Source organism: Poromitra crassiceps (assembly GCF_964638095.1).
Source record: "Poromitra crassiceps genome assembly, chromosome: 2".
In the NCBI taxonomy this organism is placed as follows: Eukaryota; Metazoa; Chordata; class Actinopteri; order Beryciformes; family Melamphaidae; genus Poromitra; species Poromitra crassiceps.
Window position 1 is genome coordinate 88,612,172 of NC_139624.1, and position 26,579 is coordinate 88,638,750.

Sequence of the window (26,579 nt, forward strand, 5' to 3'; positions counted from 1 at the left end):
CGTCTGAAGCGTGGAGAATCACAGCAGCAGAGGTCATTAAGCCCGATAGCGTTTACCCCCTCTGCTCCCTCTTCTTTTAAACCCGCCTGGCTGATTTGGGCTCCTCTCGACCCCCTCTGTAGATAATTGGAACAATCCCACTGATGCCCAACTCTGCAGGGCCCTCCAGCCAATCAGGGGGTGGCAACCCAGCACTGCAGGTACAGCCAATTACACCTCAGCTCCTGACCAACGCTCAAGGCCAGATCATCGCCACGGTGATCGGCAATCAGATCCTGCCTGTCATCAACACCCAGGGAATCACGCTGTCACCAATCAAGCCTGGACAGCAGGTAACATATACACGGATGTACAAACACGCACGCGAGCGCACACACACAGACACACACACACACACACACACACACACACACACACACATGCACGAGCATACACACACAGACACACACACAGACACACACACACACACACACACACACAAAGGCAGATATCATGTGCTATATAGCTGTGATTCTCAACCTTTCTCATATCAAGGACCCTTAATTTAGTTCACATTAGAGTAACAGACCCCTATTTGATTTAATGAGATTTTGTCTTTTGAACCCACAATTAAGAATTGTTGGATATGATTTTGTCCAGAATTCAATGACTGTATCAAAATATTCAATCTCTAATCGTGTTCACTTCTTGTATATTAAATAATGCTGAAGTTTAACAATTCATAAATTTTCTGGGGACCCCCTGGAACCCCTCAAGGACCCCTGGTGGTCCCCAGACCCCATGTTGAGAACCACTGCCATATGTTATATACCGAAACTGATACACCCACTGCCTCAAACATGTAGTTTAATAATCTATAGTGAGTATGAACCTGCCACAAAACTGTTGAATAGGCAACGCTTAGTAGAGTCAGACTAGAATAGAGTAATTACTACTACTCATTAAAGGAATATCTATTTTTCCACATTTTGATCTCTTATGTTAAACGACAAAATTTTTCTCTTCCCTCAAAACTCATAACTTTCATTTGCTCCAATTCCTTTGTAAAAGAGCTGCTTTTGGTAGGCTACAACTTTTCGCATTGTGTGTGTGTATGCATGTACCTGTGTGTGTGTGTGTGTGTGTGTGTGTGTGTGTGTGTGTGTGTGTGTGTGTGTGTGTGTGTGTGTGTGTGTGTGTGTGTTTGTTTGGGAAGGCACTTGTCAGAAACCCTTTCAGACTCAATCTCGGGGAGTCTGCTGAACCCCCACCGAGCCCGATGAAAAAAACAACACATCATCACCCCACTTAAAACTCACACACTCTTCCTCTGTCCTCTTCACTCTCTCTCTGTATCTCTCTCTCTCCATCCCTCCTTCAATCACACTCTTCCTCTGTCCTCTTCACTCTCTCTCTGTATCTCTCTCTCTCCATCCCTCCTTCAATCACACTCTTCCTCTGTCCTCTTCACTCTCTCTCTGTATCTCTCTCTCTCCATCCCTCCTTCAATCACACTCTTCCTCTGTCCTCTTCACTCTCTCTCTGTATCTCTCTCTCTCCATCCCTCCTTCAATCACACTCTTCCTCTGTCCTCTTCACTCTCTCTCTGTATCTCTCTCTCTCTCCATCCCTCCTTCAATCACACTCTTCCTCTGTATCTCTCTCTCTCTCCATCCCTCCTTCAATCACACTCTTCCTCTGTATCTCTCTCTCTCTCCATCCCTCCTTCAATCACACTCTCTCTCTGTATCTCTCTCTCTCTCCATCCCTCCTTCAATCACACTCTCTCTCTGTATCTCTCTCTCTCTCCATCCCTCCTTCAATCACACTCTTCCTCTGTCCTCTTCACTCTCTCTCTGTATCTCTCTCTCTCCATCCCTCCTTCAATCACACTCTTCCTCTGTCCTCTTCACTCTCTCTCTGTATCTCTCTCTCTCCATCCCTCCTTCAATCACACTCTTCCTCTGTCCTCTTCACTCTCTCTCTGTATCTCTCTCTCTCTCCATCCCTCCTTCAATCACACTCTTCCTCTGTATCTCTCTCTCTCTCCATCCCTCCTTCAATCACACTCTTCCTCTGTATCTCTCTCTCTCTCCATCCCTCCTTCAATCACACTCTCTCTCTGTATCTCTCTCTCTCTCCATCCCTCCTTCAATCACACTCTTCCTCTGTCCTCTTCACTCTCTCTCTGTATCTCTCTCTCTCTCCATCCCTCCTTCAATCACACTCTCAACTATTTTGTTTTGATCAGACATTAAAAGAAGAATGTCCCTCCTGCACATAAAAAAAACATGCACACAAGTTGCCCCATTCTTTTGTCTTGGGTTTGGAGGGCGAAATGCTCAAACACCTCCTTAGTCCTGGTTAGGGATTTAACGATACACTCAAGTCACGATTCGATACGATTCACAATACTGAGTTCACAATACGATTTTCTCACTTTAAAAAACAAAAACAAAATTAGGAAAGACAGACAAATTATTATTAAAATTAAAATAATTAAAATAACTATTTCTTAGACAAAAACCACAAAGACTTATATTTTCTTTATCAAATTAAAGAATCCCTTTTTATTTCTGAGGTAGGGTATAAGTTATATGCTATATGCATTCTTTGCTAAGTTTGTGTTTTGCAGTTATACTGTGTAACTGCAAAACACAAACTTTGCAAATAATGAATGCATATTTCCTTTTCTTTGTAAAGGAAAAGCAAAAAAAGCATCGCGATTTATTTTTCATCTCAGCGATTTGAATCTTCACACATTTGTATTGATTTTTAACTGTCTGGCGATGTATTGTTACATCCATACTCCTGGTTCTTAGGATCTATACAGTGCAGAAGTGCAGAGCCAGATGCATGCGCATGCGCATGACATTGGAAATGTTATTGACTTGATAATGACAGTCAGTGCAGAATGACAGGGTCAAAGTTCACAGCGAAGGCCCTATGCAAGTGTAGAATGGCTGAACTCTCAGCAGATGGACACCTAATTGTGGCTCCACGAAACACCAGATCATACTCTTGAATGAATTAATGTGTTTGTAACAATGTTTATGCTTTTGTCTCCACTTCAAAGCCACATGTACACATTGTTCCATCGGGCATAATTTAGGGTTGTCAGAGCCTCTGCAGTCTAGAATATTTCCAGTGAAGCTAGATAATTCTCCCGGCCTGTCAACAGTCCTGACAGTGTGTGCATCGCTGTTGACATCCCCCACCATCCAAACAAACACATGCCACAGGAAAAATAATTAATAGCAAAGGGAGGAGAAGCCAGCCAGCCGAGTTTATGGTGGAGACGGCTCTCACTTTAAAAAGTGAAGACGTACTGTACCATCTTGATCTTGTAAAAGCAATTCAAATGTGCATAAAACATGAAAATACATTGTTTTTTCACCATCAGAGCACATAGCTGGTGTATCATGAATTATGTTTGATACGGGGGCTGCTGTGTCCACATGTTTTCTTCCCCCTCCGACTGCCATTATTAGGATCCTCTCCAGGCTGATGACGAGAGGGAACACTCTAATTGTCATGAGCTGTTTTTTTTGTACCAAGCTGCGTTATGAAGCTCATACAACAAGCAGCATCCACCTCCTTTCAGACCAGCACAGTCACCACAAGAAAATGTCAGCATTCTATGTTTCTGGAATCCACGGATATATAGAATATGAACATTGCTGAACCAAAAAATGTTGCATATCATGTTTCTAGATACCGGTACGTGAATATGAACGTTCTACTCATATTGAAGTACATTGCTTCATGTTGAAGTACATCGCTTCATGTTGAAGTACATCGCTGGCACCTAACGGTGAAGGGGTGGGCTTGGCGTCTCCATCTTAAAAGCAAGAGAGCGCATGTTCGACTATACCGAGCGAGGCACGTCGTGCTTTTACTTTGGGTTTTAACTCCAACCCAAACGATAATCCTAACATAGACCCAGTTGCTTTAGTTGCCTAAACCTAAACAAGTGGCTTTGTTGCCTAAACCTAACCAAAGTTGATTTATTTGTGTTTAACGTGGGAAAGGCAGCAAGCTTTTCAAATTAAGCACTGTTTTGTTTCAAATGTACGTAGATATCGTCCATATCCCTGCTTTTCAGACACGTAAAATGCCAAAATGTATTCTGGCGAGTAGATTGTTCAGACTCTGACTGTCTCCTACAATAAGGAAGTGCTGCTGCGGAGCATGAAGTGCTGCTGTGGAGCATGGACTCTCTTAGCCCACTGAGCAGACTATTGACATTAGATTCCGCTCTGTCAGTCTTAATACTGCAGGCAGTAATTCACATTTATTCATCCTCAGGTATATGGTCAATCTCATTATGTCCAGCTGTTAAGTGTCTAAATCTAATAGCTGTTATTGAATAGCAATACTGTTGCACCCCAATCATCATAATGACATGATTACTGTGAATGATTAGTATTTAAGTAATGATATTGTGCTGAGGGAAAAATGGAGATGTTTTTGTTTTGCTTGCTGTCAATATACAGTATTATATCAACTTGGGCGTCTGGGTAGTACAGCGGTAGATTCCCTGCCTACCAACACGAGGGTCACGTTCAAGTTCAAGCCCCCGTGTTGCACCAGTGCTTCCTCTGGTCAGTCGGGGGGAGGGGAACTAGGGGATTAGTGTGACCCTCCCATGCGCTACGTCCTGTGGGTGAAATCCCTCGCTGTCAGGTGAAAAGAAGCATCTGGTGACTGCACATGTATCGGAGGAAGTATGTGCTACTATTCTACAACTCTCCCCAGATCGGCAGAGGGGGTGGAGCAAGACCGGGACATCAGGGAAATTGGCCAAGTACAATTGGAGAGGAAAATGGGAGAAAATTCTGAATAAAATAAAATAAAAATATATATTGTATCAACTGTGTGTGTGTGTGTGTGTGTGTGTGTGTGTGTGTGTGTGTGTGTGTGTGTGTGTGTGCGTCTGTGTAGCTGCCTCAGGCTCAGCAGGCTCAGACAGGCCCTGCGTCGCTCCACATGCCCCACAGACAGAGCCCTCTGCACCAGGCCTCTTCCTCCTCCTCCACCTCCTCCTCTTCCTCAGCTCTCAGCGTGGGACAGCTGGTCAGCAGTAAGTGTCCGCACAGGTTTCACACACACACACACACACACACACACACACACACACACACACACACACACACACAGCTCTCACACACACACACACACACACACACACACACACACACACACACACACACACACACACACACACACACACACACACAGCTCTCACACACACACACACACACACACACACACACACACACACACACACAAAGGCACCAAAATTCATGTCATCAGAGATGGGAAAAGTACACAGATTCTTAACTTCAGTAGAAGTACAGGTACTAGGTTACTAGGTACAGGCTAGGTACAGGCTCTGAAATGTAGGAGAGTATAAAAGTAAAAAAAAGTATTTGTACCGGCTGTTTTGTGTGTATTTTTTTTACCGTTATTTATACAGGGTGAGTCTCACTGAGAGCAATGCTCTCTTTTTCAGGAGCGCCCTGTTCACACTCACACACACATTCATACCTGAAAGCTGACCAGTAGTACAACCACAGTCTCATCTGCTGGCCACTGAGCAGCTCCACTGGAGCGGTTGGGGTTAAGGGCCTTGCTCAAGGGCACCTCAGTGGTGGTAATGAGGGAGGGGCAAGCGCTGCCTTTTCACTTTCCCCACCCAGATTTATCCTGTCGGTCCTGGGGATTGAACCGACGACCTTCCGGTCACAAGCTCGCTTCTCTAACCTTTAGGCCACCACTGCCCAAGTAACTGAAACTCCCATCATATTAATATAATAGTTCAAAACTATTAAACTTAAAAGATCTCCTCCAAACATGTTTTAAGATCTATAAAGATTATACTTGGATTAATAATTTGTGATATGGTTTTTCCACAAAAAAGTGCACATAATGTGTCCAATCTGGGAGAGTGTGAGATAGACAAGCAACATTACATAATTTTTGTCTGTCGTGCATTAAAACTAAAGCAACTGCCATGTTTTGAAAAGGAGGAGAAAGTACAGATATTTCTGTTAAAATGTAGGAAGTAGAAGTAAAACGTCAGAAAAATAAATACTGAGTAAAGTACAGATACCTGAAAATCATAAGTACAGTAACGTATTTGTAACGTAAAGTATTTGTACTTAGTTACTTCCCATCTCTGGTAATAAAGATCAACTCCTCTGACTGTAGGTTGGTATGACAGCGTTAGTTTGACAGTGATGGTAAACTTGTACATTAACGTCACTACTTGAAGATTGAACCTGATGGACATGCACTAGTTACATTACTCCCAGTGTCGAAAGCTTTTGACTGATCCTCCGCCTCCGAAGAGCCCATTATTTTCCCCCGACTGTCAATTCTTTGGTTTATTAGACGATCAAAAGTGGCGTGTTTATGTAATGAACATAAGTTTCATTCTGCTAGTGCGTGGGCCTTTGGCAGAGCCTTATAAATCACTAGGCCACAGCCTGTCAGCATGCACCCATTGCCTTAAAAAACTCTGTTTTATTCAGATAAATTTCATTTGTCAGAGTCAATTCCCCTAAACTCCAGGTAAACTCATTTCAAAGGCAGCTACAAAGCCAGGGAATTTAATAAAAAAGAAGTTGCCATTGATCAACTTGTTGTAGACATTGTGTTTAGTTTATGTTTACTCGTAGCTTGGCAAATATCGTATAAACCATTTTTGAGGCTGCACAAAATCATTGTGGCTCGCTTCTGCTAGTAAATAGAATTAATGCTTTATGCTGAGTATGAGCCATATCATCTGCTCTCAATATCACTTACAGCGTACACACACTAAACTAAATCCCCTGACAGAATCTCATCTGCACGGGACAGAAGACGAAATGTCATTGCATCCACCGGCCACAAACAATGTAACAGATTGAAGAGCAGACAGTATAAACAAAGTAACAGATTGAAGAGCAGACAATATCTGTTACTGAGTTTGAAAATAATCAGCTCAGCAAAATGTCATTAAAAAAGAAAGAGGGCAGCAGTGTTTTGCATTGGGATCGTCTTTTTTAACCTTTATTTATCCAGGGAAATCAATGTGTTTCCAGTGCCTGTCTGCTTCAAATCCATACATTTACACACATTCACACCTGGGAGCTGTCCAGTACAACCAGACTCTTCTACTGGAGGCAACTGGAGCAAATTAGAGGTGAAGTGCCTTGCTCAAGGGCACCTCGAGCAGCAGTTATTGAGGGAAGAGAGAGCTGTTCACTTTCCGCAACCAGTCTGGGAATTCAATAGAGCTGCAATGATTCATCGATTAGTTGTCAACTATTAAATTAATCACCACCAATTTTGATCATCGATTAATCGGTTTGAGTAATTTTTTAAGAAAGAAAAAAAGTCGAAATCCTCTGATTCTCTGAATTATCTGTTTTTTTTTTTTACTCCTCTGTGACAGTAAACTGAATATCTTTGGGTTGTGGACAAAACAAAGACATTTGCAGACGTAATATTGGGCTTTGGGGAAACCCTGATGGTAATTTCCCCCCATTTTCTGACATTTTATAGAGCAAACAACTAACCGATTAACTGAGAAAAAAGATGAATCGACAATTAAAATAATTGTTAGTTGCAGCCCTAGTATTCAAACTGGCCAGCTCCCAGTCTCAAGCCCACTCCTCTAGACTGCTGCCACCCCACTTTTAAATGAGAGAGTAAAGACCTCCCACTCCCCTAAGTCTAGACTGCTGCCACCCCACTTTTAAATGAGAGAGTAAATACATCCCACTCCCCTAAGTCTAGACTGCTGCCACCCCAATTTTAAATGAGAGTAAAGACCTCCCACTCCTCTAACCTCTAGACTGCTGCCACCCCACTTTTATTTGAGTGTAAAGACCTCCCACTCCTCTAACCTCTAGACTGCTGCCACCCCACTTTTAATTGAGAGTGTAAAGACCTCCCACTCCTCTAACCTCTAGACTGCTGCCACCCACTTTTAATTGAGAGTGTAAAGACCTCCCACTCCTCTAACCTCTAGACTGCTGCCACCCCACTTTTAATTGAGTGTAAAGACCTCCCACTCCTTTAACCTCTAGACTGCTGCCACCCCACTTTTAATTGAGAGTGTAAAGACCTCCCACTCCTCTAACCTCTAGACTGCTGCCACCCCACTTTTAATTGAGAGTAAAGACCTCCCACTCCTCTAACCTCTAGACTGCTGCCACCCCACTTTTAATTGAGTGTAAAGACCTCCCACTCCTCTAACCTCTAGACTGCTGCCACCCCACTTTTAATTGAGTGTAAAGACCTCCCACTCCTCTAACCGCTAGACTGCTGCCATCCCACTTTTAATTGAGAGTGTAAAGACCTCCCACTCCTCTAACCTCTAGACTGCTGCCACCCCACTTTTAATTGAGTGTAAAGACCTCCCACTCCTCTAACCTCTAGACTGCTGCCACCCCACTTTTAATTGAGTGTAAAGACCTCCCACTCCTCTAACCTCTAGACTGCTGCCACCCCACTTTTACTTGAGAGTAAAGACCTCCCACTCCTCTAACCTCTAGACTGCTGCCACCCCACTTTTAATTGAGAGTAAAGACCTCCCAGTCCTCTAACCTCTAGACTGCTGCCACCCCACTTTTAATTGAGTGTAAAGACCTCCCACTCCTTTAACCTCTAGACTGCTGCCATCCCACTTTTAATTGAGAGTAAAGACCTCCCACTCCTCTAACCTCTAGACTGCTGCCACCCCACTTTTAATTGAGTGTAAAGACCTCCCACTCCTCTAACCTCTAGACTGCTGCCACCCCACTTTTAATTGAGTGTAAAGACCTCCCACTCCTCTAACCGCTAGACTGCTGCCATCCCACTTTTAATTGAGAGTGTAAAGACCTCCCACTCCTCTAACCTCTAGACTGCTGCCACCCCACTTTTAATTGAGTGTAAAGACCTCCCACTCCTTTAACCTCTAGACTGCTGCCACCCCACTTTTAATTGAGAGTGTAAAGACCTCCCACTCCTCTAACCTCTAGACTGCTGCCACCCCACTTTTACTTGAGAGTAAAGACCTCCCACTCCTCTAACCTCTAGACTGCTGCCACCCCACTTTTAATTGAGTGTAAAGACCTCCCACTCCTCTAACCTCTAGACTGCTGCCACCCCACTTTTAATTGAGTGTAAAGACCTCCCACTCCTCTAACCTCTAGACTGCTGCCACCCCACTTTTACTTGAGAGTAAAGACCTCCCACTCCTCTAACCTCTAGACTGCTGCCACCCCACTTTTAATTGAGAGTAAAGACCTCCCAGTCCTCTAACCTCTAGACTGCTGCCACCCCACTTTTAATTGAGTGTAAAGACCTCCCACTCCTCTAACCTCTAGACTGCTGCCATCCCACTTTTAATTGAGTGTAAAGACCTCCCACTCCTCTAACCGCTAGACTGCTGCCATCCCACTTTTAATTGAGTGTAAAGACCTCCCACTCCTCTAACCTCTAGACTGCTGCCACCCCACTTTTAATTGAGAGTGTAAAGACCTCCCACTCCTCTAACCTCTAGACTGCTGCCACCCCACTTTTACTTGAGAGTAAAGACCTCCCACTCCTCTAACCTCTAGACTGCTGCCACCCCACTTTTAATTGAGAGTAAAGACCTCCCAGTCCTCTAACCTCTAGACTGCTGCCACCCCACTTTTAATTGAGTGTAAAGACCTCCCACTCCTCTAACCTCTAGACTGCTGCCATCCCACTTTTAATTGAGTGTAAAGACCTCCCACTCCTCTAACCTCTAGACTGCTGCCACCCCACTTTTACTTGAGTGTAAAGACCTCCCAGTCCTCTAACCTCTAGACTGCTGCCATCCCACTTTTAATTGAGTGTAAAGACCTCCCAGTCCTCTAACCTCTAGACTGCTGCCACCCCACTTTTAATTGAGAGTAAAGACCTCCCAGTCCTCTAACCTCTAGACTGCTGCCACCCCACTTTTAATTGAGTGTAAAGACCTCCCACTCCTCTAACCTCTAGACTGCTGCCATCCCACTTTTAATTGAGTGTAAAGACCTCCCACTCCTCTAACCTCTAGACTGCTGCCATCCCACTTTTAATTGAGTGTAAAGACCTCCCAGTCCTCTAACCTCTAGACTGCTGCCACCCCACTTTTAATTGAGAGTAAAGACCTCCCAGTCCTCTAACCTCTAGACTGCTGCCACCCCACTTTTAATTGAGTGTAAAGACCTCCCACTCCTCTAACCTCTAGACTGCTGCCATCCCACTTTTAATTGAGTGTAAAGACCTCCCACTCCTCTAACCGCTAGACTGCTGCCACCCCACTTTTAAATGAGAGAGTAAAGACCTCCCATTAGTCTTTCAAATCACTAAGCAGCGCAGTCATCACTGTTCAGATGATGGAACCTGAATCTGTTAGTACTCATCCCTTCCATTCACTCAAGTTGGGGTTTCTCGTCGCTCATCTCCGAGCGTTCGCACGTCTGGATCACGCCACATATGCTGCACGTCACTTATGAGGCACAAGGAGATGGCAGCCCTATAGATTTTAGCTTAAATACGCTTGGAGGATTCCTTTAATAATTCATTGATAATGACCAAGATAAATAATTCAGAGGCACAAACTTTGCTTTAGTAAGCAGGATGCCAGGTCACCTGACATTGATGTACAATGTGAAATCACTTTTTATTAGCAGGGAAATTCTTCAACATGCTTCAGTCCATTTTTTTTTTCAAATCCACTTAAATGTGGTTGGCAAAGCAGTAATTTACAAACAGCATTTCTTCATAAAAAGGTGGATTCTTTGGAATGGCGCTAGGTATTATTTTTTTACCGACGTGCATGTGTGGGAGACGTCAGGTGGGATGAATGAAATTATTCCTTAATATACTGTACATTCTTGAATGTAATGTTGCAGAAAGCTTGCTTTCATCTAAGAGAGAGAATGTCTGTTTACATATAATTCGTGCAGAGAAAAATAAGAGAAATCTCAAGAATGGCAATGATGTCTGCCTGTTTATGTACATATGCTTTTATATAGGAGATTAAAGACTTACACTTGCAATTTGGAGTGCCTTGCCGTGCCTTTATTCACAAAACACAGGAATGTATTCCTCAAAACATCGATTATGAAATACATGTGGTTCAGAGGGTTGTATGAGTGTAAAGATAAATAATAATCTCTGACCGAGGGCACAACTTTCCTTGATGTTCTTAAGAGACCATTGTGGTCACATGAGACTGGAAGTTTGCTTATTCATTCTAGAAAATGAGGTAACTAATGGAAAGTGCAGGTCTAATGAAATGGGGCGTGTGTGTTGTGCTGTAGACCCACAGACCGCCCCCAGCGAGGTGGACGGGGTCAACCTGGAGGAGATCCGGGAATTCGCTAAAGCATTCAAGATCCGCCGCCTGTCCCTGGGCCTGACACAGACTCAGGTGGGCCAGGCGCTCAGCGCGGCCGAGGGGCCGGCTTACAGCCAGTCTGCCATCTGCAGGTAAGGAGGAATTATGACACACCGCAGAAATGTTTGTACCCAATGAGAGACCTGCTGTTTCAGTGATTAGCATCACTTCTTAGTAGAAAGAATCGCGCAGTAAACAGTAAAGTATTAAATAGTGATAAGTTGCAAGAACAGTGTGAGATTATTTCTACTAAAAACTGTTAACTTTCATCCAACGCACATGCACAAGACAGTTTTTAGAGGTGCAAATATATATTTCTTTATAAGAGATTAGTAATACAAAATATAAAAGCAACACATTTTTAAATGATGGTTCACTACTTATGATCAATGTCCTATTTCTGTCAAACCAACATTCAATGAAGATGAAGGCCCTCAACCCTACAGCCTCAATGAGGTGTCCATAACTGCTCATCTATTTTTCATTTCATCTTTTAACACAGATTATTAAGATCTTAAAATACATAATTGAATATCGCTCTGACAAATTAAGCGCTCATGTCTCAGTACTTAGTCTCCCTCTTCTCCCTTCCCTCTCCCTCGCCGACATGACAGCCGTGTGTTACTTATGCAAAATACATATACAAGTATTACACAAAGCACTTAAAGCATTTAATAATTACTAAGGCATATTGCCGTCGGCTCTGCCTTAACGTGAGAGAGCTTGACGGGAATGATCTGTTAATAAGATTGTCATGTTTTACAGCGCCATAAGGACAGGAGTTTAGTCATAAATGGTGCATTATATATTCATGAGACAATCAGACAATCAGTGTTTCAGCCCTTTCTGTCTTGTTGTTCCGCTTGACTGACGTTTTGCATGAAGACGCCAAATTAACCTCAGCTCCTTTTCAGGTCAGGCTAATAGGGAGACAGCAGGTCCAAATATTACTGCAGCAACAACTCCACAATAGAGTACAATCATTGAGTTCTGCAGAGTTTACAATACAATACAATCTCATTCAGTAGTTTGCCGAATGCAGCTATATTTTGAATGTCTTTGTTCAAAAATCAGATTTTGAGGTAAGGCTGGACAATATGGTTGAAATGAATATCATGATAATCTTACAGATTTTACTCACAATATACTGTATATCGTAATATGGTTCATGTATGCAAAATCACGTTAAATGGAATTCATGTTCATCTCATTGAAACGAATGGTGATGTTCGATGTGATGTCAAACAAAACTGAAACTTTCAAATAATATTCCTACCAAAGCTCATTTCATCAGGGCGTCCGAGTAGTGCAGCGGTAGATCAGAATCGGAATCAGAATCAGAATCACTTTTATTGCCACAGTATGCAAGATTACATACGAGGAATTTGTCTTAGTGTCATTATGCAGCGTAGCGGTCAGGTCAATATTCAGATAAAGAAATAGGAAAAACAACAAAAAGACAATCACAGCATTGCAAGTGCAGTCCAATATATACAATATATACACGAGTGGAGGAGTGTTCAGTAGGCATAAAATATGAATTTACAGTCCGAGTTAAATAGGCGTTAAATAGGCAGTGAATTTACATGAATTTACAGTCCGAGTTAAATAGGCATTAAATTAAATATGAGTTGCAGTCTAAGCAGTGCATGATGTAGTTAGCAACAGTAATGTAATGGTATAGAGTTCTGGTAGAAGAAACAGCTGTACTTTAAGTGACAAGTGAAGCCCGGCGGCAAAGTGACTGTGTGTGTGTGTGTGTGTGTGTGTGTGTGTGTGTGTGTGTGTGTGTGTGTGTGTGTGTGTGTGTGGGGGGGTGCTCATGTCAGTGGGGGGATTGAGCTGAGTTCGGGTGGGTTCAGGAGGAGGTAGTGGGGTGTGTTGGTAGGGACCTTTGTGGGAGGGGCTTACGGCCTTGTTTGTGAGGCTGATGGCTGTTGGGAAGAAGCTGTTCTTGTGGCGAGAGGTTCTGGTCTTCCCTGCCTAGTGCCTACCAACATGAGGGTTGCAGGTTTATGGCCCCTGTGTTACCTCTGGCTTGGTTGGGCATCCATATAGGCACAATTGACCGTCTCTGCGGGTGGAAAGCCAGATCTGGTCTGTCAGGGCGCCTGTTTGGGGGTGGAGGGGAACTGGGGGAATAGCGGGATCCTCCTATGCACTACGTCATCCTGCTGGTGAAATGCCTCGCTGTCAGGTGAAAAGAAGTGGCTGGCGACTGCACATGTATCAGAGGAAGCATGTGCTAGTCTATGGCTCTGTCCAGATCGGCAGAGGGGGTGGAGCAATGACCGGGACAAGAGGGAACTGGCCAAGTACAACTGGGGAGAAAACGGGGGTGCTTGTCATTATCAAGTCAGACAGCAGAAATGTGTGTCACGTTATTACAATATCTTGATTATCTTCATATCATCATCACGATATGATTTCACTGAAAGATGACAAATAATATTATTGAATTATTGTCCAGCCATATTTTGATGTTCATGCGGCCAAGCTTAACTTATTTTAAATTCACTTGCTCTTTGCCTAAAAACACAGAATGTTACTCCATCGTAGCTGGATTCGCATCAGTTTTCACATCTAATCCCCATCCGTTTTGTACGCTTGCATCTTCTTCCTGTATTCATTTGAATGTCCCTCTGAAATGCATGTGCTTGCCTGATGAACTGTGCTGTTTATGTGACACAGCGTTGCCACGCACTTCTAAAAATGTCATCACATCAACATCAAACGGCTGATAAAATGTGAAACAGTACAGGGGCCAGGGGTTCTTATGGTAGCCTGGGTAAACCCATCCCCCACGTGACCTGCTCTCAGACCTGTTCTCAGTCACTAGTGACTGGGAACTGAGAGAGCAGGTCACGTGGGGGCTGGGTTTACCTAGGCTATTCTTATGGGGCATGGCCCTCTCTGACTAATGTCTTAAAATCACACATGAAATATTTACAACCAGGCATAATTCAAATATTTATAACACATTAAAAGCCATTAGCTTCCAAAATAAACACTCATGCGGCTTGTTATTCATGACGTTAAGACAGTTTTTTGGTTTGTCTGACATGACAGTCATCTCCTGCTGTTTCAAGGAGAGGGCAAACTTCACATGCTTTAGTTTAGTTGACATCAGCAGAGACGTGGTCCTTTGAGACAAGCAGTAGCTCGGGGGCTCTGGTCTGAACTCAGACAGCTGACAGACAGTGACAGATACTTCCATCTTGTCTCCCTCCTGCTCAGGAAGTCTCCAAACACTTTATTAGCCCGTCTAAAAAGGCACCTGCATTACATGATGGCATCATGATGTGGCGCTGTCTCCCGCCCTCGGCTTGGCTCAACTTGTTTTAGCGGGTATGAATAAAAACATCTCTTGAAAAAGAATCTGAATCGGATTAAAGAGGGATCGTCCCAAATCTAATTTCAACAACTTGCTTTAAGATATTGGAATAAACATTTTGAAACACCACTACTTTTTCTTTTGTACTTGGCCTATTCCACCTGCTGTCCCAGTCGTTGCTCCACCTCCTCTGCTGATCTGGGGAGAGCCGTAGACTAGCACATGCTTCCTCCGATGCATGTTCAGCTGCCAGCCACTTCTTTACACCTGACAGTGAGGAGTTTCACCGGCAGCACCTAGCGTGTGGGAGGATCACGCTACTCCCCCCAGTTCCCCTCCCTCGACAAACAGTGCAGCGACCAGGACTCATACCCCACTGGCTTCCCACCCGCAGACATGGCGTCTGACCAAGCCGGAAGTACCGCTGCCGGGCATTGAACCCAGATCTCCGTGGTGGTAGACAAGTGGTTTTACCTCTACACTACCCAGACATCCCTAATAGTATACATACTTTGAATTACAATGTAACACATATGACCCAGCATAAGTGATTTTGCTAGTGATCATTTTACTTTTATAAGCAACCCAAAATACAAAGGATCTGTTGCATTAAATCTATACTTCAACATGTTCCACATATACACAACAAAAATGCAGTCGTACTTCATCATAGAGCCAGGATTTTTAAGCATATACCTCCAAGATAGCGCTCACTGAAATGAAAAACGATATGGTTGATAACACAAAAGTCTTAGGCAAACTGTAACTCAGGCCTAAACACAAGGCATGTCTAAGCATTGGAAGGTACTTTTAAGAACAGCAAGAGAGGCTGCAGAGAGCAAGGTGCATGCAGGGCCATTTTGCCCCTCGTGGTTATGCACTAGTGGTGGGAGTGCATGCACCAGCTGAGCAGCTCTCAACTCATTTTAGTATCTTTGGTTCCTGTTGATCCATGAAATGTCCTGTCTCTAGTGACTCTTCACATTGACTCATGTATTCCCTGCCGTATGGAACCCTCCTCTTTCCACTGTTAAGGACGGATAATATCAATAAATCATCCTGCGTGTGGATGAGGCGTAATGCAGCAGCCAGGTGTAGGAACAGAGAGAGGCCATAGATGCATGGGCATCTCTTCAACTCACCTCGCCATTAAACATGTCTTTGGTGCATTGTTTGTTTCCGGAGAGAGCGGCGCTTCCTCCCATCTCTGCTGTCTTTCCAGCTGCCTTGAAAGTTCCATCTGACCTGTCAGTCCATTGTGCTTTACTAAATGCATCCTGACACTTTGCACTCATCTTTGTCCCAATCGCTTTCACTGGACTCATCTGATCTTATTGGTCCATTTATTTTTGGGGACAGCGGGGGGACGTGTCTTAAATAGCCCCTTTTATAATATTTAAAGTGTTCCTCTATTTATAGATGTTTAATGAAGACATAAAAAAGATTAGAAAACGGATAGTTCCGGACTTCTGGTCCTTGATTGTGATTGGCTGAGCCGCGTTCAAAGCCGTTGTAAAATATGTGGCAATTGGTGATCCTTCTGCTGGTGATCCTTTCGGCTGAAGGACTACATTGCTTGAAGGACTACATTGCTTGGCGGAAGAACAATTATTTGTTATCAATATTGCATTTTATTGTTTCTTAAACCTTACCACGTAGGCTATATTTAGTAACTGTTTTATAAAAGCAATAAGCCCTGTGAGGCTGTGATTTACAGTGATTTTACAACAGCTAAGAGGTGTTTACGGCACGTCAGAACACTCCTTAGCTGTTGTAAAATCACTGTAAAGCACTGCCTCACTCACAGGGCTTATTGCTTAATTTTGATTGAGTGGTTCAATTTAAAGTTACTGCATTTTCCAAAAATCCTTTTTTACAGACAGTTTCAGACTACCGGTTATTCGCATCCCAGTTGGGCTTGCACTTAATTGGCTCTCCTCACTATAGAACTGCTGAAATCTGTCTAATCAGGGCAGCACTGGAACTGCACAGTGTTGTCAGCCAGTCAGGGTCCAGTATTCTTCAGTCATTCAAGTTAACTAAACTACATTTATTTGAGAAACATATTGAAGAACGTTATTCTTACCCAGATCAATCAACAAAACGTGAAAACTGAATCATATGGGACCTTTAAAACTGTTTCTTCATTAAGACAAACTGATCTCAGTACAGTCTGTCCTTCAACTAAAACACCAAAGTGTATTCAGACATGAACCCCATAGCATTACATTTTGAGAGGAATCCCTTCAGACATTAGGCTATCATCTCCATCATCATGATTCAAATGTCATATTTCTGCTCATATCACACGCAAAGCAAAGACATTAGGAAAAGCGTTGTTCTCACTTCTAAGAGGAACTCGCTAAAATCCACAGAGCATATGATATTAGAAATTATGAGTCACACATTCATAAACCTGCAGGAACATGCAATAGAGTGTGTAAATGTATTCATATAAAATATAAAAAGAGAAGTTGGTTGGTGGAGGATGAAAAAACTGAAAAATGTATTAAATGTACATTTTTATTAATAATTCAAGCTTCTTCTGTAAATAAATGATAGTGCCGTATTTAACTGCATGCATTGGTGATTTTTATATCACCCGAAGGAAGAGTTTGGGATATGGGAGTAATTCTTGTTTTGTTTTTACTTTTGTTAATTGAAGATTTTTTTCTTTTCTTTTTCTTCTTCTTTTATATATATTTATAATATCGGGGGGGTTAGACGTAATTTCTAGCCATTGGCTTTGTCTCCTTGCTCCACTACTGCCAGTCTGGGACAGAGAATCACAGCCTCCTCCAGAAAAAGTAACTTCTGGAACCCGTCTCCTGGAGCTGCTTGTCTGGATGTTGGGAGTCTCTGTCCCGGTGGCATGCTGGTTGAGGAGACCGTTGGACTAAGGCAGGCAGCTTATCCCTTGTTCTCGCAGGGCACCTAAGTAAGATTCTTCTCTCTCGATTCTCCCCAGACACACCATCCTGAGAAGCCACTTTTTCCTACCACAGGAAGCCCAAGAGAACACTATAGGTAGCAGTCTGACAGGCAAACTGAACCCTGGCCTTTTATATCCTGCCAGGTTTGAGAAGTTGGACATCACCCCTAAAAGCGCCCAGAAGATTAAGCCCGTTCTGGAGCGCTGGATGGCCGAGGCTGAAGCCCGCCACCGATCCGGCATGCAGAACCTGACTGAGTTTATCGGCAGCGAGCCTTCCAAAAAGCGCAAGCGGAGGACCTCTTTCACCCCGCAGGCGCTCGAGATCCTCAACAGCCACTTTGAGAAGAACACACACCCCTCCGGACAGGAAATGACGGAAATAGCAGAGAAGCTGAACTATGACAGAGAGGTGGTGCGCGTCTGGTTCTGCAACAAGAGGCAAGCCTTGAAAAACACAATAAAGCGTTTGAAAGGGCCTGACCTCAGCCCGGCCGGGCCCATGGACCCTCTCACCGATTCTCTAGAGGAGCTCCCAAAATGAACCGGGCTCGCCAGAAAAGCGGAGTGTGAAAAAACTGGTGACCATTAAAATGACAAGGTGGATCGACGGTTGTGGGATTAAAACTGAAAAATCGTTTTGCGAAGTCACCTGGATGGACAGTCATGAGTTTGCAAACAAAACTTTGTGTTGTCAGTGTGATTACCACAGTTATGTATATGATATGACCTTGGCGAAACCAAAAACAAGAAAAAAGAGATTCATATCTGAGAATTATGTACAAACATACAGTGTGCTGTTTCAAAGAGTTTTAGATTCTGGCTTTACCGACCAGACTATTGCCCAAATTTTGGTTCCCATGAGGGGGGATTTAGTAAAGAGATCATACCAAATCAAAACACTATTTACCAAAGTCTGTTGCATCTGAGTACTAAGAATAATTTTGTAATGTAAATGTGCTCTAAATTTTTACATTTGTACTGGCAAATCTAAGCTATATGTGTGAGGTTGAGTATACATTTTATCTTTGTCTCGCTTACTTTTTTCTTCATTGTTTGTATGTAAATATCTAAAAGAAAAAAATACTGTCTTTGAATTGAAATCACACTGACAAAGTTCTCTTTTGAAAGAAAAAAAAACATACCTTTGCTGTTAAACAATTGCATAATGCTTTTTGCCTCCGATGTGTGTTTCATCTGCAGATATTTCCAGTCACATTGTAACTTTGTACAACTTTTACAGGTATTTATTAATAATTTAATGAGATTGTTTCAGAGGAGGGCGGGACAGTGGACTAAGGACTGTCATATATGAGGGGTTTCAGTGTCTGTCAATACTGCAGCTTCGTTTTGAGCTACTATATCATTCTGTTGCCAAAGCCTGATAGCCAAAGAACACATCACTTCAGCTCAAGGACTGGGGAACATTTTAACTCTTTTCTTTTTTGACATGGTTTTCTCCCCCCTTTTCTAAAGTGTTTTACTCTGTGGGTTTCTCAAGTTCAACAACAACAAAAAGGCCACTATGCTGTCATGTCAAATAGCCACTGCAGTGTCTGCTGTACTTCCATTTTATTGCAATACAGAAAATGTGTTGGATGAATTTTCTGTTGGGTTGCTTCATTTGAAATGACAAATTTGCCTCTGCATGTTTCAAATCGAACCATTTGAAGAGGGATAATTTAGAGTCTTAGCAAAATAAATGTCACTAGGTAAATCCACTGATAACATTATTATTTACACGTCTTTGAGTAACGCCATTGAAAGACTTTATTATTCAACTGATAAACCCTTTAATTATAAGCACTTCCCTAAAATCCAGTAACCATGTGTGGTTGAAGCCTGCACATGTTGCCGCTGACCAAACTACTCAGCTCATTCCAATCAAAGTATTTTTGTAATCTGAATATTTTTACTCAAGTGTGCGTTTGTTATCATAATTTATTTGTTTGTTTGTTTGTTTATTTATTTGGACTTTGTATTCTGCATTCCTCCCAACTAATGTGAAGGTTTACAGATGTTACAGTCACAATTTAGTGGAACAGTGTGTGTTTTTTGTTTTTGTTTTCATAATGTAACATTTGGCACGTATTATAAACTACTATCTCTCTTTAAAAGGTTAATTTCTGCAGATTGTCTTTGGTAGAGCGAACATGTCAGAAGTGTGAAGATTTGTGAGATTTCCTGTATCATGTTGATTTTTCTCATTTGGGTTTTGCATTGGGTGGTCCAAGAAATTAATTTCAGTCCACCGATGTGTCGATGAATTGAGTCTGTCCATTACTGTGATGTTACACAGTGAGATGAGACCAGACAAAACCTTCCAGACCTTCGCTATGAACGCTCGTTTCCTGGAAATCCTCACAGAAAAAGAAGTGAATGTTGAGAATAAGTGTCACATGTCAGAACGAGTGAACTTAATTTGAACTGAGCTGAAATTTGATGCAATTTATTCAGAGTCATGTCTGCTCAATATCTGTCCTTACATGTCACATTGGTTAACTCAGTCTTTCAGTCCCCGGTGCATTGCCGCATTCTTGCTTGGAGTACACGCCACTCAGTAAATGTTACAAAACATTAAAAAAAAGCTTAGATGTAAAAAGCAATGATGTTGAATTGTAACTGTATCCCAGGCAGCACAGACTCACTTCCCTTAGGGCACAGATTGACTTTTATTTTGCTCTCTCCCCAATTTCAAATGAATATGGGTGAACAAAAAAAAACATTTGCTCCAATTTTGATGCATTTTGAATATAAACATAAACATGATTAAGATATGTGAAGATTAGCAGAGAGTACAACAGTCCAGATACCAGGAATTTTACAGTGAAATGAGTATGCATTGGTTGTTGTCTGCACAGGCTTTTTGCATCCACGTCTTCAGCACCACCTACTTGTCCCACCGATTCACTTATTTTTTATTGCACTACCTTTTATCAGATTTACAATGGCAAGTGTGTACATTTTCATTTTTGCTTCTATAGAGGAAATTGCTTTATTTCGTTTCTCAAGCAAATCTCTGGCCAAGAAATACTACTACTAATCCTACTGTGTGTGTTCACTCACTATCTGACCCAACCAGACAAATGTATGAGAAACAATGGGCTCCACGTAAAATACTGATCTGGTCTGAGGCTTAGCAATGAAACTGTAACCAAAACCAAAACCAAAAAAAGACGGAGAAAAGGAGTGATGCCTTTGCTCAACTTTTCAATGCTGGACCAAAGCTCTATAGTTATGCACATTGTACAGAGAAATAGATTCATGATATGACAATCTTAAAATCTGAAGAAAAAATTAATTGGAGAGAAGTAGAAATGTAGTTTATTCAAGGTTTACCTCAGTCAGTACTGTCCTTGTACATTGTGAGTATCATAGCCTATATGGCATACAAACACCAGGTCAGTATAAAAAGACATAAGATCGTTCATGCACTGTGTGTGTTGATTGTTCACTTCTAATTTGGAGGAGATGGGTTGTGTGAAACATAATTTTTTTCTTTTTGTGTAGTGCATCGTTTTCTGGGCCATATGTGAATTTGTTGTTGCTTTATTTCACCTTTGTTTCCCTCTGGTGTTGTGAGGTCCACTTCTCAGCTTCATAAACCTGCATAATACTGTAGGAGACAAATCAAGGCCGATCCAATCTTTCCCAATTAGAACAAATAATTGATAATCACTTCAAACGACCATGCTTTTGAAATTTTATGAACGCAAACTCACAGACAAACTGGTTTGATGTTTTATTAATGATACAGAACTCGAAACCAAAGCTGAAGCCGTGCAACCATTGGTTTTAATTTTTATAGACTGAAAACTACTTAATCTATAGAGCAATATCTGTTTGGTCAGTTAAGCAGCACTTTGTGTATTTCTAAAAAGCTTCAAGTCTGTCACATTGATTTGTATCATAATTAGTAATAAACAATTGTTTGACATGAACTGTCTGTCTTGTTTTCATTGAATTGTTATTTTTTAAAGCAGGCAAGTTGACTAAGAACATAATTTAGTACATGCAATAATTTAGAATGAATGGATGGATAGATAGATAGATAGATAGATAGATAGATAGATAGATAGATAGATGGATAGATAGATAGATAGATAGATAGATAGATAGATAGATAGATAGATGGATAGATAGATAGATAGATAGATAGATAGATAGATAGATAGATAGATAGATGTTGACCAAGATGGATAGATGTTGACCGAGATGTTAAGGGAAAAAAACAAGTATCTAGCGGACAATTTATATTTCCTTCACACTAAAAAAAGTTTATATTGATAAGAAAAATGGTGAATGTATGGTGTGTCATATAAACATGTTAAGTAATGATAGAAGAATGAAAAAAGTAAGTGCAGCCCAGGCAGTGTAAACATTTCAAAGATTTCATTAGAATACTAATATTGTGAAAACAGCACTCTTTTTTGTTAACCTTTTTGAGGCGTATTCATGGAGAGAATAGACTACAACAAAGACCTTGCTTTAGAAATTAATTCAGATTTATAGGGTCAATAGCAATATAATACATGTCAGGGTTACTTCTCATCAATGCTGCATGTCTTTGCCTTAAACAACAGCGAGACAAGTATAAAGATGAAGAAAATAATATTCCTGGGAGAAAGCCTTTTGAAACTAAATTCAAAAGTTTGATATAGCTTCCCTGTCCACGATGCCTTTGAACACAGACTGGCTGCCGAAAAGAAAGTAAATAAATAAATAATAATAATAAAAAGCACAGACAACATAAATTATTAACATTAGACTGAAAACTGATGTTGAAGATGCTTTTTCGTCTTCCTTTCAGCTTCCCCCCTTCATTTCAAAACACAAGATGTATTTTCGAGTGCTGATGGGTGAGCTGTACGGGGTATTTGATATTCCTTTGTTTTGATTCTGCACTATTTTTCATTGTTTTTTCCATTAACAATGTAATTGTGCAGATGCAGCTCCTGACCCATATCTGTTTTCCAATGTCTCAATGTCTGTTTGTTGCTGATAAAAGTTACATTCTCCCTCTGTAGCTGCATAACAAGTTAAAAAGGCGTCGTTACACCAAATTATTGAATAAATGTCAGTGTTTGGGTTTTTTATCCCTCGGTCCCGAACGTGAATCTGACAAGTTTGAATCTTTCACAGAAGTTTTGCTCCCTTTTGTGTGTGAGAAATATCACCCCAGACCAGTTTTCTGTGATGCTAAATCTAATAATGAAAAGAAATGTTACATTCCAACGCAGATTCTGATTTTTAAAAAGCTTAATCTTATATCTAAATATTCCTCAACTCTGAGCACTGTAAAATACTTATTAACACTGTTGAATGTATTTGTATCTTTCCTGAAACAATGCCTCTAGATACTTTTACTTGCATAAATGTGGGTCAATCTTGGTGGCACCGGCAGTGATCCTTCAGTGATCAGTGAATGTGGTCTGGTGGTAAACGATACCCCTTGATAAGACAAAGGTCTCAGTTGTGATCACACTCATCCACACCTGTCATGGTGTTGACTCCCAATGACTTGGTATTCTGAAATGTTATATTGGGGGGCTGGTGGCAACCTTTTTAACATCCAAAAGCCTAATGTCATCCATGACCCACTTACTGGTCACTGAATTGGTCACCCTTGTAATTCACATAGAGTATCATCAGCATAGGTGTGTTGCAGTGTAGTTGGAGGATTCAAACCCAAGCTGTTGTGATTATAGCCTATGCTTATTCTCACTCACCCTACAAGGAAACCAAAAGGAAAGGAAATTAAAGGAAAAGAAATAGGTGTTTCCTTGTTTTTGACAATGTGACAATGACAAACATACGCAGCTGAGCTAACCTTAAGAAAGATTTTAAAGTAGGCTATCTGAACCAATACTCTCCTTTCTCTCCCCCTTCTCTCTCTCTCTCTCTCTCTCGCTCTCTCTCTCTCCCTCTCTCTCTCTCTCTCTCTATATATATATATATATATATATACCATATATATATATACTATATATATATATATATATATCTATATCTCTATATATCTCTCTATATATATCCTGAGAAAGAAGCAAACTGGGGACCCAGTTTGCAGTTTCAGCTGACTGTCTGACTTGTTGAAATACAACATCCCTGTTCAACTTGCAACCACCTGAAATTGTCCTGAAAGGGAAAGGGAGGGTTGAATAGAAATATTATGACATGTTTTGGCGCTCCAAATGGATTATGTTTCAATATCAGTCAGGACACAGAGAGAGAGAGGTGGAGGCAGAGAATGCATGTGTTGGATGCAGATGGCTTTAAATTGCTGCCTTTGTTTTCCATCAGGCATGAAGCATTCACTCTGCTTATCTTTCAGACAGCGCGCGGTGGGCCGATGTTCAGGGTAAATGACCTGTCTGTATATCCCTCACCCACTCCTCCTCTCCTCCGCCTTATACTTTTCACTTCCTCCTCAAGGTTGAGATGTTGCTACACTGACTGTGAAGCCCATAGCTGCCGAGGCATCTCCTCTGCACACCCAGATGCCTCTGGGGGTGCAATTACCAATCCTCACATGCAATTGAGCCTGTCCATGCATATGATCCCCTTTGCTTTAGCTGTTGTTTCTCCTTCTGTTTATATATATATATATATATATATATATATATATATATATATATATATATATATATATATATACATATATATATATATATATATATATATATATATATATATATATATATATATATGAACCCCTTTGCTTTAGCTGTTTCTGTTTCTGTTTATTATTATTGATTTATTTTCAGGTTATTAGCAATGAGACAGTGTGTGATGTATTTACAGGTAGAGGAGTTAATAGCCCAGGACAACGTTTGGCTGATGGAGATGGCTGTCTGACTTGAGCAGCAGGTTGCATCGACCATAGTTCATTTCACTTTGCGCCGGGCCCAGGTTTGAATGCATGTCCTTAGTTTGGTGATGTCCCTGTTTATCAGCATTCGCACTGGACCTCAGTGTCTGGCTTAGTGCTGAAATCTTTCCACAATTCTCACAACCACACAGGTGAGTCTGTAACAGCAGCAGCTGTCACACCTCAAACTTATTCCCACCGGCCTCGGGCAATTACACTTTAGATTCCTATGGTTGGAGATAAAGTGAGAAAATGATTCATAACACCTCATTATGTAAAGTTCACATCCAGTATGAGGCAACATGGCTTTTAGCGGCATAAAAGGAATATGAAGGTCATTTTCAGGAATGTACATGTATACACGACTCCTGAGCTCCATTAAGTATAATATTTAGACTTTAATTATATACGGCATTACCTCACTAAACCTCAGCATTCTTCATTTGCCATTATAAAGACACAAGGCATAAACACACCAGCAGAATATAGGCAAGGAAACGTGTGGCGAATATGTGAAAAAAATAGGCCTAATAACCTGTGGAGTGACCAAAGCAACTACCACCACACTAGATCACTGAGTACAAAAGTACAAGATGAACACTGTAAGCACTGTTTAAGCATCGGGTGGAAAAACCCCTTTGATAAGTGCAACTCTTCTGCATATGGTTATGAGGTCACATGTCATGCAGCTTGAAGAGCTATAGAGGGAAATGACCAGACCTGATCCTTCAAAATATAACTGCTGCTCTCTGATGAGATATTTGTGTGGGGGGGAAATGTGAACCTCTCCATCGTCCTCTTATTCAGCTGACCTCTCCGGTATAGTAGCCTATACTTACAGCAGAGAGAGAGAGAGAGAGAGAGAGAGAGAGAGAGAGAGAGAGAGAGAGAGAGAGAGAGAGAGAGAGAGAGATTGTATATCTGAAGGCATCAAGAGAGCATTATGTCTGGAAGAGGAGAGAGACATCTTTGCTTTCTTATTAGCGAGGCCCTGTACGGACACTTTGGCCTTTTTATGGGGCCATGATGGAACCCTCTCGGTGCCTCTGTGGAAAATGGCTGGGGGGAAATCACAGATGAGAATCACTCAAAGATAGAGAGATGTCAACAGGCCCATAATGATAGCTGATGGCCACACACAACACTCTCTCCCCTTTCCACTCTCTCTCAGCCTTACCTGCCCAAGTTGCACTATACTTGAAAACATAATTAGAGGTAAAACAGAGAGACGGAAGCTTTATTCCTGTGTTTTCTGCAACCAATGCTCTTTGTTTTGTACGTCCGGGAGTTCTTCTTTTTTGCTCTTTTCTATCTCTCTTTCTCTTCATGGAGAGAGAGAGGGAGAGCGAGAGAGAGAGAGAGAGAGAGAGAGAAAGAGAGAGAGAGAGAGAGAGAGAGAGAGAGGGAGAGCGAGAGAGAGAGAGAGAGAGAGAGAGAGAGAGAAAGAGAGAGAGAGAGAGAGAGAGGGAGAGAGGGGAGAGTTCCCTCTGTGCAGATGCCAAGGTGCTCCCAGTCCATTGTGCTGCTGGCTGTCAGGTTAAATTAGGGAGTACAGGCTCTGTGAGTGTAAAAAAATCAATACTTGATGGAAGATTGTTCCCCGGAAAATCTGTTTTGATTCCAGGATTAATTCTTGACGAAAGGCTCCAGCAAAATGACATGCCATTAGCCTGAAAATGAACACATTCGGCGGTGGAAATTGGATGGAAATGTGTCAGGTGATTGCCCTGTGCTGCTTGTTTTGCTCTCTGAGCGAGGGCGACTGAAGGTGTGGCTATAGTGCAGGCCGACTCCATTTCCACAACAGAGACAACTCCTCTGTGGCCTCTCAGACAGTATTCTCAAGGCCATTGTTGTCCGGCAGCTGCAAATGCATTCCAGCTAGGTGAAATGCATTTGCCCACCCTCCCATCTCTCTTGTGTTTTCCATAAAGCATGGCATGAAGAATGAGACAATCTGAAAATAAAACAAGTATTTTTTTCTCCTTCTCGCTTCTCAACAGTGAGAAAGAGGGAGGCGAGGTGCATTATTGATGAATGAGTAATGTGTTTGTCGTGATGGATGAAAACTTAA

The 26,579-nt window shown here is 41.8% G+C and overlaps 1 protein-coding gene across 1 annotated transcript in view; it reads left to right on the forward strand.

The window, feature by feature from the left end:
• pou6f2 (POU class 6 homeobox 2) overlaps window positions 1–18,178 on the forward strand; it is a gene marked incomplete at its 3' end in the record, with an annotated part of 136,558 nt that extends 118,380 nt beyond the window's left edge. The window contains exons 6-9 of the mRNA XM_083659955.1: window positions 123–332; window positions 4,924–5,062; window positions 11,292–11,460; window positions 17,671–18,178. Of these exons, the coding sequence (XP_083516081.1) occupies window positions 123–332; window positions 4,924–5,062; window positions 11,292–11,460; window positions 17,671–18,178 (1,026 nt within the window). The remainder of the gene's footprint in view (window positions 1–122; window positions 333–4,923; window positions 5,063–11,291; window positions 11,461–17,670) is intronic.
• Between the last annotated feature and the right edge of the window lie 8,401 nt (window positions 18,179–26,579).